The sequence below is a fragment of the Osmerus mordax genome, chromosome 9 (genome assembly GCF_038355195.1).
Source record: "Osmerus mordax isolate fOsmMor3 chromosome 9, fOsmMor3.pri, whole genome shotgun sequence".
Classification (NCBI taxonomy): Eukaryota; Metazoa; Chordata; class Actinopteri; order Osmeriformes; family Osmeridae; genus Osmerus; species Osmerus mordax.
Genome location: NC_090058.1, coordinates 16,725,982 through 16,739,096, shown reverse-complemented (window position 1 = coordinate 16,739,096; position 13,115 = coordinate 16,725,982). Strand labels below are relative to the sequence as shown.

At 47.3% G+C, this 13,115-nt stretch overlaps 1 protein-coding gene across 1 annotated transcript; it reads right to left on the bottom strand.

Moving 5' to 3' along the window:
• Positions 1-3,816: 3,816 nt before the first annotated feature.
• Positions 3,817-9,652, bottom strand: crip1 (cysteine-rich protein 1). The gene is made up of 5 exons (XM_067242653.1): positions 9,491-9,652; positions 5,198-5,292; positions 4,760-4,817; positions 4,134-4,185; positions 3,817-3,963 (listed from the first exon to the last, which is right to left on the bottom strand). Exons 1-4 carry the CDS (start codon positions 9,528-9,530, stop codon positions 4,145-4,147), a joined length of 234 nt encoding a protein of 77 aa, XP_067098754.1. The 5' UTR covers positions 9,531-9,652; the 3' UTR covers positions 3,817-3,963; positions 4,134-4,144.
• Positions 9,653-13,115: the final 3,463 nt, after the last annotated feature.

Genomic DNA, 13,115 nt, shown 5'->3' with positions numbered 1-13,115 from the left:
TCAGCCACTCCCTCTGTTCGCTTATTCGCCGGTAGAAAATCAACCTGAAAAATCTGACTTACGTACCTCATGGCCAGACCTATGTACAGAAGCAAAAATAAAATTGAGCGGAAGTACGTAGGGGGGCAGAGCCAGGCTAGATGGAACTAAGGTAGCAAGGAAAAAAGGAAAGGGGGTGAAGGAATTAAAAAGGTGGGGATATCTGTAAGTGGCTTGCATATTCGTCAGGTGGCTGAGCGGTGAGGGAGTCGGGCTAGTAATCTGAAGGTTGCCAGTTCGATTCCTGGCCGTGTCAAATGACGTTGTGTCCTTGGGCAGGGCACTTCACCCTACTTGCCTCGGGGGAATGTCCCTGTACTTACTGTAAGTCGCTCTGGATAAGAGCGTCTGCTAAATGACTAAATGTTAAATGTTAATGTTAATATTTATCGAGAGTAATCAAGGTCCTGACTGGGCAGGAACCACTGCTTGGTGTCTCCCTTCCTACACTCGGCTGTCAGTTTCTCCCCTGCAGTCTCCAGATTGATACGTTAGAGAGAGACCGTCAGGGGAAAGATGTGGAATACATCACGGGGCTCCACAACTCCCTCAGTTGCCATCGCTCAAGACGAGAGTCCACACACAGCACGTTCTCAAATTCCAGTCAGAGTTTATGAGCCCCTTGTGTGCTTTGAGCTGGTGGAAGGAGGTGGTGGATTCCTCTGAGAGACAACGGTCACAGAACGAACAAGATCTCCCCATCACACACTCCATCCTTCCCAAGGTGATCGCTGGTGAATATTGGAGTTTAGGTATCAAACTGACACAGAATACCTCAACACTGAGTTGGCTGTTTCACACTGAGAGGAAATTATGCTATTCTGTAATTCTGTAACTCAATAATTGTTCCCAAACCACATGCATCCCTCCAGAAAGACAGCCAAGTGGATGGAAATTCCACCCTGGGCCCTGAATTCAACATCAACCATTCTTTTTTTGTTCCTAGCCTGGCTCTTAGGGGGAAGTTAACTTTTTTCAACTTTTCGTTTTCCTCCTCCTTCTGAAAGCATGAAATCCCAGTAGCGGCACAGGCAACACTTCCAGTGCAGTCTGGAAACTTTGAGGAGAAAAATAAAACGTAACCTAAAACACCCAAATCACATTCAAAGGTTCTCAGTCGAACTTTGAAAGGGGATCTACTTTGAAATGACTCGCTTGGTAGTAAAAAGAAGCACTCAAACAAGCAGTTATTTCTAAACGTGTTGGCACACATTAGGTTCACTACTGACTCTCAAAGCTGGCACCTTCCGTTTATGAGTTCCATGATTCAGTGGCTCTCTGATGCACTTGAAAGGCTTGTGGGTGAAGCAGAAGGAACATTGAGCCAAACGTCCTGTTCTCTCCGCTGGCGTTGCGTTCTCTCAGTTCTGGCCCGTTTTTAAAGAGGGGGAACTTGAGAAATGTCCTGTCATAAAAAGCATGTAGTAAAGACGTACTGGCTGCTATTGTAATCTTGCTGAGTTGAGTTAGCAGAGGAAGGGCCCTGCGGTGCTTCGAACAGTCCTGGTTTTAGTTCTGGTGTTTGCTCCCCCTACTCAGCCCTCTGGTTCTACACGTGGGCCTGGGTTTTGGTCTGGTTCTGGGCCCGTTTCTAGGCCTGTTCCTGGTTCTAGACCTGGGTTTTAGTCTGGTTCTTGGTTTGTTTCTGGACCTGGTCCAGTTGTTATGGTGACACGGAGGAGCATCGGTTGTTATGGTGACATGAAGCAGCATCAGTTGCAGGAGCTATGGTTTCATTATATGTGCGTGGAAGACTTTTTATTGAGAAAATTATATTTAACGGCCGCATCCTCAGTTATTAAAAAATCTGTCCCCCCAGATTTGAAAACAAACCTATGCCCCTGATCTGTTGTTATGGTGACTTGGACCAGCATCGGTTGTCAAGGTGTGCAGGAGTAATTGTAGCTGTGAGCTGTGAGATTTCCCCCGGTTACAGATTTATACCTTCTCTTCCATGTCTCATTTCTGTAGCCAAGGGCAACAGAATTATAATGATTCTGCAGGTTCATCTTGGGTTATACATTGAAACACATTCATACACAAACACCCCCCCCACACACACACACACCCCAACACACACACACACTTGAAGTTTCCCCACAAAAATTAAACTACAATGATAGTTGTAGATCATTCCTTCCTGTTCTCTGTGGTAAGTTGATAAAAAGAATGAAAACCTTGTGTCAAACAAGGACAAACTGGAAACAAGAAAGAGGTTCTGTGATATCTCTGTCTCCAGCTCCAGACAGTGTATGTCTGAACATCCAGTGAGAGGACAGGCCTCAGGGATCTACAGACCATTGCACAACAAGGTAGACGCATATTTTTCGGTGATAAAGTATAAGAAGGCCAAACTGTCACAGAAGCACATTCATTTAATGTCCTCAGTTCCACTTGAGAAAGACTAGACTGGCAGAAGAATGTCATGCATCATGGCTGGGAGGTTCTGTCCCCCCTCCCTTCCGCACCCCCCCCCCCCCCCTTCCCCTTACCAGGACATCATTGTCGGTGGCCCAGTCTGTCTGTGTGACACTGGATATCTTTGTTTCAGGGGGAGGGAGGGAGGGAGGGAGGGAGAGGGGAGGGGAGGGAGGGAGGGAGGGTGAAGGACGGGTAGAGCAACACGCCACGTTGGGTGTCTGTTGAGTCCTGTTTGTGTCTGTTACCATGGGAACGGCGGCCCTGTGACGGCGGAGGGAAGGGAGGGAGGAAGGCTGCGGCTGCCAGTTGTGTGTGTGTGCGTGTCAATGTGTGTGTGTGTGTGTGTGAGTGAATGTATGTGTGTGTGTGAGTGGATGTGTGTGTGTGTGTGAGTGCACGTATGCATGAATGTTTGTGCATGTGCACGGGTGTGACTATGTGCATGTGTGGGCACAGCATGTGAGTATGTGTGAGTGTGGGCACAGCATGTGAGTATGTGTGTGTGCGGGGAATGTTGGTTCTGCTGGCCTTGGGGCCCGAGGGTGGCTCCAGAGAATGAGGTGGGGCAGCGGAAGCCACAAGGTCAGGAAGAGGGCTCTGGTGATGGGAGAGATCCCAGGCCTGGCCCCCTCCCAGGCCTGGCCCCCTCACAGGCCTGGCCCCCTCCCAGGCCTGGCCCCCTCCCAGGCCTGGCCCCCTCACAGGCCTGGAGCCAGCTGCTCTCTGGACAGGCTGGGAGTGGAAGGCTGTCTCTAACACTGATGTGTCTGGTTGTCATACTCTACACCATGTGCATGATCCTCTTTGAACTGGATAGTCATCAGAATGGGATGATGTTGTTAGCTTTATTCCACTATGTCATTAAGTCATTAAGGTGTGACGGTTTGCGTATTAGGCCCTCTAAGTGCCTTGGGTCAGAGACAGTTGTAAAAATCTAACTTTAATCAGAAACGTGTAACACATTGACAAGTCATGGTCATATGAAGGTCAATCATGAAAATCTATTACTGATGTGTTGAAAGTGGACTTTGCACGCAAGTCTCCAGTGGACAAGCAGTTAACACATTAAACCGTAAACACGATTCACACAGACTAAATGACTGATGAGATCAGCTGCCATGCTGAGGCATGTGGGATCTAACTAGCATTAATGCTGGCGCTAGTATGTACATACACAATGTGTGAATGGAGTCCTTATAGATGCCAATGAGGAGAAATAAGCGGAGGAGAAACTGGGAGTTTTTACTTGGAACTCTGGAACAAGGACAGGAATGGAGATATGGAATTCTAACACTCCTGGTCTACTAACAGGAATATACAACATCGTTCCTCAGAACGCAAGCAAAGAGAAAAGGATTAACACAAAAACAACTTTTTATTGTGGTTTTGGGGGGGGGGGGGGGATGTGGGGGGGTCGAAGGTGTGGTGGTGGGGGGGGGGATGGATGCTGTACAGCTTTCTCGTCTTCCGATGAACATCCATGCTTCTGCGATTCTACGAGGACTGGACCAGAAAACAGAGAAGACATGGGTTAGACTTTATTAAATCAAATTAATAACATATTTTCATGTATTATATTCCCATGTGCATGTCCGTTTTCTCAGTTTGTCTGTTAGCAGTCGTATGTCACAGGGTTGAGCTCCGTAGTGTATAACTGATGCAGGGAGACCTACCTGTCTAGGGTCTAATTGAATGTGTGGCTTTCAGTTCCACCATGTCCGAATCCTGAGAAAGTAGAGAGAGAGAGAGAGAGAGAGAGAGAGAGCGAGTGAGAGACACACAAAGACAGAACCATGACATCACATGACAGGAGGAGAGGGCGCTATGTTGGTAGAATGTTCCGGAGTTCGGTTTCAAAAGGAGACAAAAGAGCAGCTGAACCCCAACGCATCCTGCTGCTCTAGAACCGTCAGACGGAACCGTCAGACGGAACCGATGTACCGACAACAACACCGTCACCATGACGCCTGACCCCTGTCCAGCTCTGGCATTGAATTCCAACAATTCCTCTCGTTCAGGAAATCTACAAACCCAGTTTGGAAAGCAAACTGTTTTGTTGTTTTTTTTGCTGGGCTGATATGAACACAGCACCATACTGTGAGTAAAGCTTTGTCTTGTAGTTAATGTTCTACACCCTGGACCCTGGTTGTCCCTGGATACAGAGGTCAGGGGACATCCTATAATATTACATGGTGACCCAGAGACAAGGACAAATATGTTTATTAGGATCTCCTGTGACATTAACGTGCACTCTGAACCATCAACTGACTACCAAGCGAACCAGAGGGGGACAACATACCTTTAGGCCCAAAGAGAGCTGCGTAGCAGGGCTTGTTACAGTAAGGCTTGCCCTCGTGCTGGAGGGAAGAGGAGTACAGCATGAGCCTTCAACACATGACATCATTTGACTCATGATGTCACTCTTTGTTTGTTTGGGCTTTTATAGGTCGCTTCTCGTAAGGGTTCAGGGCTTCAGAATGAAGGCGGACCAGAATGTTCTGAATGTTCTGAATGTGTGTGTGCGGAGCGTGTGGGGTGTGTGTGAGGACTTTGCGTGTGTGGGGTGTGTTACTTGTGTGTATCTGATATGTATTGAGGTGTGTGTGAGGTATCCAATGCGTATTGAGGCGTGTATTCGGAGTGTACTGAGGTGTGATGTCTGCTGTGTGTAAGGTGTGTGTCTGCTGTGTGTGTGAGGTGTGTGTAAGGTGTGTGTGAGGTGTGTGTGAGGTCTCACCTGTGCATGTGAGCCAGCTGCCAGCGTCTTGCTGCATTTCTCACACTTCAGACAGGGCCTGTGCCAGTCCTTCCCCAGGGATGTCACCCGCTCCGCTGCCAAGGCAACGGCAGACATGATTATTGGATGATCAATGTCACACTCATCTTTCCACCCACACACTTTGAAATACACACACACACACAAAAGGCACTGTAGTCTGCAGAGGGCGTGATAGAGTCATTTTCGGTTTACGCTATTATTATAATATATTATGTTGTGAGACTGTGATTAGAATTTAAGGAGGCGCTTTGAGTGCAAGAAAGGCACATTACAAATTATATAATAATTACAAATAATAATAATTATTATTATTACACTGACAAAGCACCAGACCATGCTAGATGATCCCAGAGTAGGGACAGAGTGTTACGTCTATGCTCTACAGGTGTGGTCTGAACCAGGGGAACATTATCTGTGCTCTTCCATCACATCAGATGAGGGAGACGTGGGAACATTGTCTGACTGGCTGGGTGTGGTGCTTGGCTCCCCTCCCTCATCCTCCCTCCCTCATCCCCCATCCCCTCTCCCTCCCTCATCCCCCCTCCCCTCTCCCTCCCTCATCCCCCCTCCCCTCTCCCTCCCTCTCCCTCCCTCCCCTATCCTCCCTCCCCTCTCCCTCCCTCATCCCCCCTCCCCTCTCCCTCCCTCACCCCCCCTCCCCTCGCATCATAAAGTCTGATAAAAGAACGTCTTGATCTGTTGGGCTGGGCCCCGGAGACAAGGACTTTAACGAGCAGCGATGTTGACGGTTGTAAAACCAGCGAGGGCAGATGTGGTCATGTGCCTCTGGGTGTTTTTACGACCGTTTGGGCTGAGTAGGACCTCCTCAGGACTGCAGAGCACAGCCGTCACGAGGGAGGGAGCGGCCAAACGGCGAGCAGGAAACTCGATGCCGGACGACCCTGAGACAACCACTCCTCCCACGCAAATACCGTCTGGAAACGGCAATAGGAGGAAGAAAAAGTTTTGGGGTTTTGGAGCACTGAGGCTATCTAACACTGCCCATAAATACGTTGTGAGAATCCCATTATGACCATCTGAGGGTCTAAATGTGCATGAGGGGCTCGCTAAAGTCTGGTGCAAGAGAAGATGTTAAACAAACGTTTTTACATTGAAATGACGGAACAGTGTGAGCTCACAGCTGATATACAGGCTAAATAACCTTATAGCCCTTATGCTGTATGTGGGTGTCCATCAGAAGGATGGAAGTGAATATGTCTGCTGGATTTATATTTTGGCTGTGTGTTTCAGCCCAGTGTGTCTGTGTGTTTCAGTCCAGTGTGTCTGTGTGTTTCAGGCCAGTGTGTCTGTGTGTTTCAGGCCAGTGTGTCTGTGTGTTTCAGTCCAGTGTGTCTGTGTGTTTCAGGCCAGTGTGTCTGTGTGTTTCAGGCCAGTGTGTCTGTGTGTTTCAGCCTAGTGTGTCTGTGTGTTTCAGGCCAGTGGGTGTGGCTTGACTGTATTCCAGCAGACTCGGGTTGGGTAAGGCGGAACAGAATCCAGGCCAAGTCTTCACTAATGACTGCACTTTACTTCCAATAACAAGTCACAGCAAGCAGGAAACAGTGGGCCCTGCCTCCCTGCCTTCTTGGTGCCCCTGCCTCTCTCCTCCCTCTCTGCCTCTCGGCTGCCTCTGCCTCCCTGTCCCCCTGCCTCCCTGCTGCCTCCGCCTCCGGGCCAAACTAGCATGGTGTTAAGCTCCACAGGTTAAGCTCTTAAGTTTGTGTCAAATACGTTTGGTTGTTGTGATGAATGAGGAAATCATTCACTCCTCATCACTCAAGCCTCAGGTTTTGTGAGTGTTTCTGTCTGTGTGTTTCTGTGTGTGTTTCTCTTGTGTGTGTGTTCGTGCACCATGGAGAGAAGCGATGCGTGACAGGGGTAGTGAGAGACAAAAGAATAGACGGATCTGCTCTTTGCATCACGGGACGAGGACTTCGTAGCTATGTGGAGGTCGTCCAACACTCACGCACACATGATTCTGTGGAAAAACACCCAAATGGGGAAACGTTCAACCATTTACTCAATGAGCTTTCTCAATGTCTCTACACTAATCACAAGACCGGGTAACTGTGTCCTGTGAAGACAAAGGCATTTTCCTTCCTTCTACATCCAGATATTTTATGGATGCTTGTGGACAGACTTTTCTCGTCATAGATGAGAGGAGACGATGAGGAGAAACGCTTAACTGTCATGAAACAATCGTGGGAATTTGAGCTTTGCAGAAATCTTTGCACAAAAAACGATTTTTAAAGGAGAAACGAGATAAACTGTGGATAAACCACAGAGAGGACTGGGTACTGCTGAGATACAGTAAACACTCGTATCTAATTGTAGTTCCTGGGTAATTTCCTACACAGACTAAGGATTGTTGACAATTACCCCCCCCCCCCCTCTCCCTCTCTATCCCTATGTGCCAGTGATCCTGAAGCTAATTCTAGGCAGGGTGGATTTTATTGTTTCCCTCTCTGGAAACAGAGTGAATTTTCCCTCCATCGCTCAGAGGATGGCAGCAGCAGTAGCATGATTGCTTCCATCTGATGGCCCAAGCAATAGTCAGACTAGTCAAGAGAGAGAGAGAGAGGGAGGGAGAGAGAGAGAGAGAGAGAGAGAGAGAGAGAGAGAGAGAGAGAGAGAGAGAGAGAGAGAGAGAGAGAGAGAGAGAGAGAGAGAGAGAGAGAGAGAGAGAGAGGGAAAAAGAGAAATAGATAGCAGGAGGATGGAAAAGAAAAAAGAGGGGGTAAAATGGAAAAACACAAACAAGAGTTAAGAGGAGTACACAGACTGATCCCAGAGGAAGAGGGGCAGGCCATCAGGATGGGGCTAGGAGATCAACTGCATGGAGAGCAGAGGACCAGCATAGAGCAGATTGGGGATGAGGGCCTAGGAGCCTGACAGCTGCAGCTGGAGTTATGTTCATCAACACGGCTCATAGCACAGCTGCAGAGCCAAACCGACACCTCGAAATATGATGTGAAGCGAACATTTGAGAAGAGAAAACTGATAACACATGCTCCAGGGTTGAGAATACAAAGCTTTGTTTCAATTTCTCTCCAGCCCTAAGGATTCCTATTCTAAACTGTGTTTTTTCCACCACATGAAAGAAAGACAAAAAGAGAAACCATTGAAACAAATCTGTGCTTGTTTTGGCTCAAAGGGGAAAGTTAATCTGCGGAAAGGAAAGGAGAAGAGACATCTTCCAGAGAGGTCGATCCATCTGACTGACAGTCCGAACCAAACGCTCCCTCAACAGAGCCTCTCTGTGCCTCCTGAGACGAAGCGGCTACTTAACTCAGGCGAACGTGGTGAATGAATCAGGATCATGGCACAACATAAAAAAAGGCCTTCCATCATTTCCCCAGATGCCGGAGTCAGTCCTGCTTCCATGGAATGCCCTGGAGAATGACTCAACCATGTCTGACTAGACCCTGGGTTCTTCTTCTCATGTCTCTCGGAGGCCATCGCTCATGAGAAGAAGAAAAGCATCATCTTGAAGGGAAAATCCTTTTCAGATGTTTCAGATAACACCACAGAAGCTCTTTATTCCTGCCAGTAGCAGTAGACCTGGTGGAGGCACAGTTGAGTGAGGCTGTGCCTCCACTGTGCCCTGCCCTGGTGAGTCGGGAAGGGCTTTGCCTTACTGGCCCTGGCTTATCATCTACTGATAACCACTGCGTTGCAAAATTAGTTTATGTAAAATTTGACATGCAAATCCTGAGATGAACGTATAGATGTGTATGGCTTGCCAGCTAATAAACTGACTGGCCATTGTTTGTCTAGAGATAGTTACATAGAGTGCTGTGAGCAAGATGCTATGAGCAAAACATTTCTATCTTGACTACTATCATCACTTCAAAAACGGAGATCATTTTCGACCAAATTCTTAAGATGTTCTTAAGATATAAAAGTAAAGGTTGGTGAGCAAAATAATATTTGTTCTTCTAAGTAATGAACTTAAGACTTCCCGACCGTGAGGGACAAGGGACAAATCTTACTATTTTAACGATCTAAATAGCGGCTTAAACATATGAAATATTCAGACATGCTTTCATTTTACAGAACAGGAAATAGCGGATAATTCCACGTCAGATTGACCCAGGGTTGCGGTACAACTGCAGCAGAACTCTACTGCAGCAACAAAAACAAAGACTTATCAGATAAACTGAGATTATTATTATTTTTGCTCAAACGAATAAACATACAATTTCAACATGAAAATTAATTTGTCAATTAACAGAATTAAAAAAATCTTACCAAAGTAAACCTCCTTTTCGCATTTTGGGCACTTGGGCATTTTTGGGCAAAATTAAGTGATGATCTCCAAGAGAGAAAGAGAGAAAGTATCCTGAACTTGTACTGCTGCCTACCTGTGTGTGTTAACAACCACGCCTCGTTCTGAACACCAGATGTGCGCGGGGACGCGTATTTATACCACTCAGGAAATAGTTTGCGCTCGATGAAACTTTTTCTTTTTGAATAGGGAGGGAGAGGCTTTGTGGGCGCGCTTGCGTCGTAGGAGAATGTGCGCGTGTATGTAGCGAGGGTGTATGTATGCCACAAAAATATTTTTTTCTGATGTGAAGTTGCCTTGAATTTGCACCGAACCTAGGTAATGTAATATTGATCTTGTCCCTCAAATATAATAAAGCGATTAAAACGTCCCCAAAAAGTTGTCAAAGAGTGACATGCTATAATTGTGTAACAATACTGTTCATTGAAAGAACTATATTTAGTCATAATGACATTAGGTAGGCTGTTTTAACTGCATGCTTCTTAGAAATATTTGCACATCATTTATGGCCATGCTTTTCATGTAGGAGCAACACCTAGTGTCAAAGTTCATCATGCTGTGCATCCAGGTGTTGATTTCAGCCAAACACAATCTACTCCCAAGAACTGGTGTTCCACATTGAGAACAGACAGCAGGGGGAGGTCAAAAAAGGTTTAGCCCCCCAAAAAGAAGAAAGTATTGAGCTTCTGTAGGGAGTTCTGAGGGAATGCCTGATCGAGCCTGGTCTAGGATATGAGTTGTTGTGACTCACAAGCGGTAGAAATTTTGTCAATTCAGCTGCCTCATTCCTACACATATCTGCTCCTTAACCCCAGTCAGTCTAATGGCAGAATTCCACCTCAGAAAACTTTATATATATTATTATTTTTGAAATTGTATTAAATTTATTACCACATCTACCGTATTTATTACTAAATCGACCCTATACCATTAAGAAAAGATGTAGCCTGAATCAAACCTTATTTCTCAAAACCTGTTTGCAGCTTCATATCGCATCCAGTGTGCCCAGCGACAGTGGTGGAAACAGGAGGTTGTGATGGTTGATAGGAATGGGATTTCATGCGTAGTGAAGGTCTTAGATCTGTGTCTGAACACCCCTTTAGCGAGAAACTGATAGGAGCTCGCCCAGTTCAGTTCTGCTCTGAAAGCAGACGTTTGAAATGAGATCTGTCTGTCAATCACCCCTCCTGTTCACCACAGCGCTTCAAGGAAACCTCGCACACCGTGCAAAGTTATCTCGATATGGGAGCATTATCAAATGTCACATTGACGTAGGGCGGTTTATGGGCTCACCCTTTGGGTCAGGTTTGATCTCCCTGAGAATGATGACATCATGCGTGCTAGCGTCCATGCATCCAGGCCGAACCCAGCCTTGTCCCAGCTTCTGTGTATTAGTTACCGATGGGAGTGTAACTGGGATGTGATCACACACAGTGCTGTGTTGTCACAAATGTCTCAATTTGGCACGGAGAATATTTTGATAGCTTGCTCAGAAGGACCTGCCCTCTGGTTGTTGTGTATTGGTCCCGTCATTACCTGAGAAAGGAAATGACAGTTTTACACTCTCTCGGCGCTCCCTCTCAAACCTATACGCCCTAACCAGGGGGTTCAAAGGTTAACCTGATGTCATAACCCACCTGAGAATGTTTGACACAGAAAAGTGGTAAAGACAATTTGTCTGTGTTTAAGTAGGCCTGAGGGTGTTAACTGTGTAAACACGTACTGAGCTTTAAGCACACACTCATACACGCACACACACACCTTGCGTGCCTCTTTCTCTCTCTGTGTGCTCCCACGCTGTTGGCTGACTTCGAAACGATAACAAGGTCTCGGACCATCCCTTTAATGAGCTCACCATGGCAACCAAACAACGAACCATCCCACCGCCGTGGAATATTCATGAACAGAACCCAGACTTTGGTCCCAGCCTGTTGAGGGTGGGTGGAGGAGGGGAGGAGCAGGGCAGCACGTTTATTTTAGTCCCTGACCTGGTCATATGAACTAGACAGGAATTACAGCTGGGAGTAAAGTTGAGAGAGTTGCCCTGAAAAATATGTCAAGCACAGCGTTGGGAAAGGGCTTCAAGGTCGGAAATGACGGCCGCTGGAATATCAAAGGCCGCTCTTGTTATGGTTATGTGTCCCAGATTGTGGGTTGTTTGTGTTGGGACATTCAGCATCAAGTCTTCTAGAATGAGATGCAGTTCAGGAGATGTTCCTGGGATGAGCTCTTCTTCTGTGGTTTCCTGTCTGGAAGCAGTTAGATGGGATCAGGCGGGCGTGCCAGCGGTGCCCGCAGGAGAAGCCTCATCAGGGGGGGTAATCTGTGCCAGGTCTCCCTGCTGCCACCCTGGAGGTCCAGGTGGGGGTGGGGGGATGTCTTGCTTCAGCTCCCTGCCCTCGGTGCTGGGAGTGGGGGGTCGCCTTGACTGGGCTCCAGGCGTTCCTCTCTGTGACCCCAGCCTGGCGCATGTTTTGTCGCTCCCTCCTGGCCTGCGATTACACTCCCTCGTTCCCTGGTCACCAGCCTCTCCTTTCACTCAGGAAGGCTCCTCATGGGGTCTTGGTCAAAACAAGCATTACATCTGAGGCACAAAGCAATAGGACAAGATGGAAGGAGAGATAGAGGAAGGCACAGAGATAAGAAAGTGGATGGGTGAGACACCAAGCGAGGGAGGGAGGGAGGGAGGGAGAGGGAGAGGGAGAGGGAGAGGGAGAGGGAGAGGGAGAGGGAGAGGGAGAGGGAGAGGGAGAGGGAGAGGGAGAGGGAGAGGGAGAGGGAGAGGGAGAGGGAGAAGTTAAGAAGATAATTCTGTGTAAACAGAAAGTCTTATGTACACTGTCCTGAATGGAGAGAACATCTAAACTGATAAACTGGACGACATTTAAAACTTAGTTCATGTTCCCTCACAGTTAGTGAAAGCGTTCATTTATTACTGTGAATCCATTACATATCCATGCTCTGCCTGCTCCTTTTGAACCAGGAAATTTGGGGTTTCTTTTATGAGACTGGGAACACTGTAGTTACTGCAAATGATGGATGGAAGTGTATCTGGGGGGATCAGAGGAGAGCGCAGCACTAACATACTTTAGCTCCGTGATTAGGTAATCAGGGATGGAAACAAAACAATCCATGGTAGTGTCGGTCATCACTCCTGTAAATCTGTCAGACAACGAGAGGGAGGGAAGGAGAAAGGCAGGGAGAGTGAGGGAGGGAGGTATGGAGGGAGAGATAGAAGGAGGGAGGGTGAGCAGGAGGAACAGAGAGTCAATGGCGGGAGAGAGACATGTTTCAGACCGGTGTGGGGCCAATGAGGCTTGTAGCCAGGAGAGGGAAGAATTTGTAGAACTCAGTGTTCCCAGTCCAACCAGACATAATCTGTTTACTATGAAACTGTAAGACAGTGAGTCACAAACAAGGAAGAACATGTGATTCATGCACACAAACACACAAATGCTTTTGTTGCTCACACACAAACACACGCTCATGCTTTTGTTGCTCACACACAAACACACACACAGGCTTGTTTGACATTATTTTTGTAAGAACCGACAATTCACGCTGATTTAAAATGGTGTCATCCCCAAC

What these genes read in the sequence shown, in the direction of transcription:
- crip1 (XM_067242653.1), bottom strand. Translation starts at nt 9,530, where the DNA reads ATGCCCAAGTGCCCAAAATGCGAAAAGGAGGTTTACTTTG. An exon ending in CAGCTGGCTCACATGCACAG is followed by an intron (nt 4,818 to 5,197) that starts GTGAGACCTCAC and finishes TCTTCCCTCCAG; the next exon opens with CACGAGGGCAAGCCTTACTG. An exon ending in AGCTCTCTTTGGGCCTAAAG is followed by an intron (nt 4,186 to 4,759) that starts GTATGTTGTCCC and finishes CTACTTTCTCAG; the next exon opens with GATTCGGACATGGTGGAACT.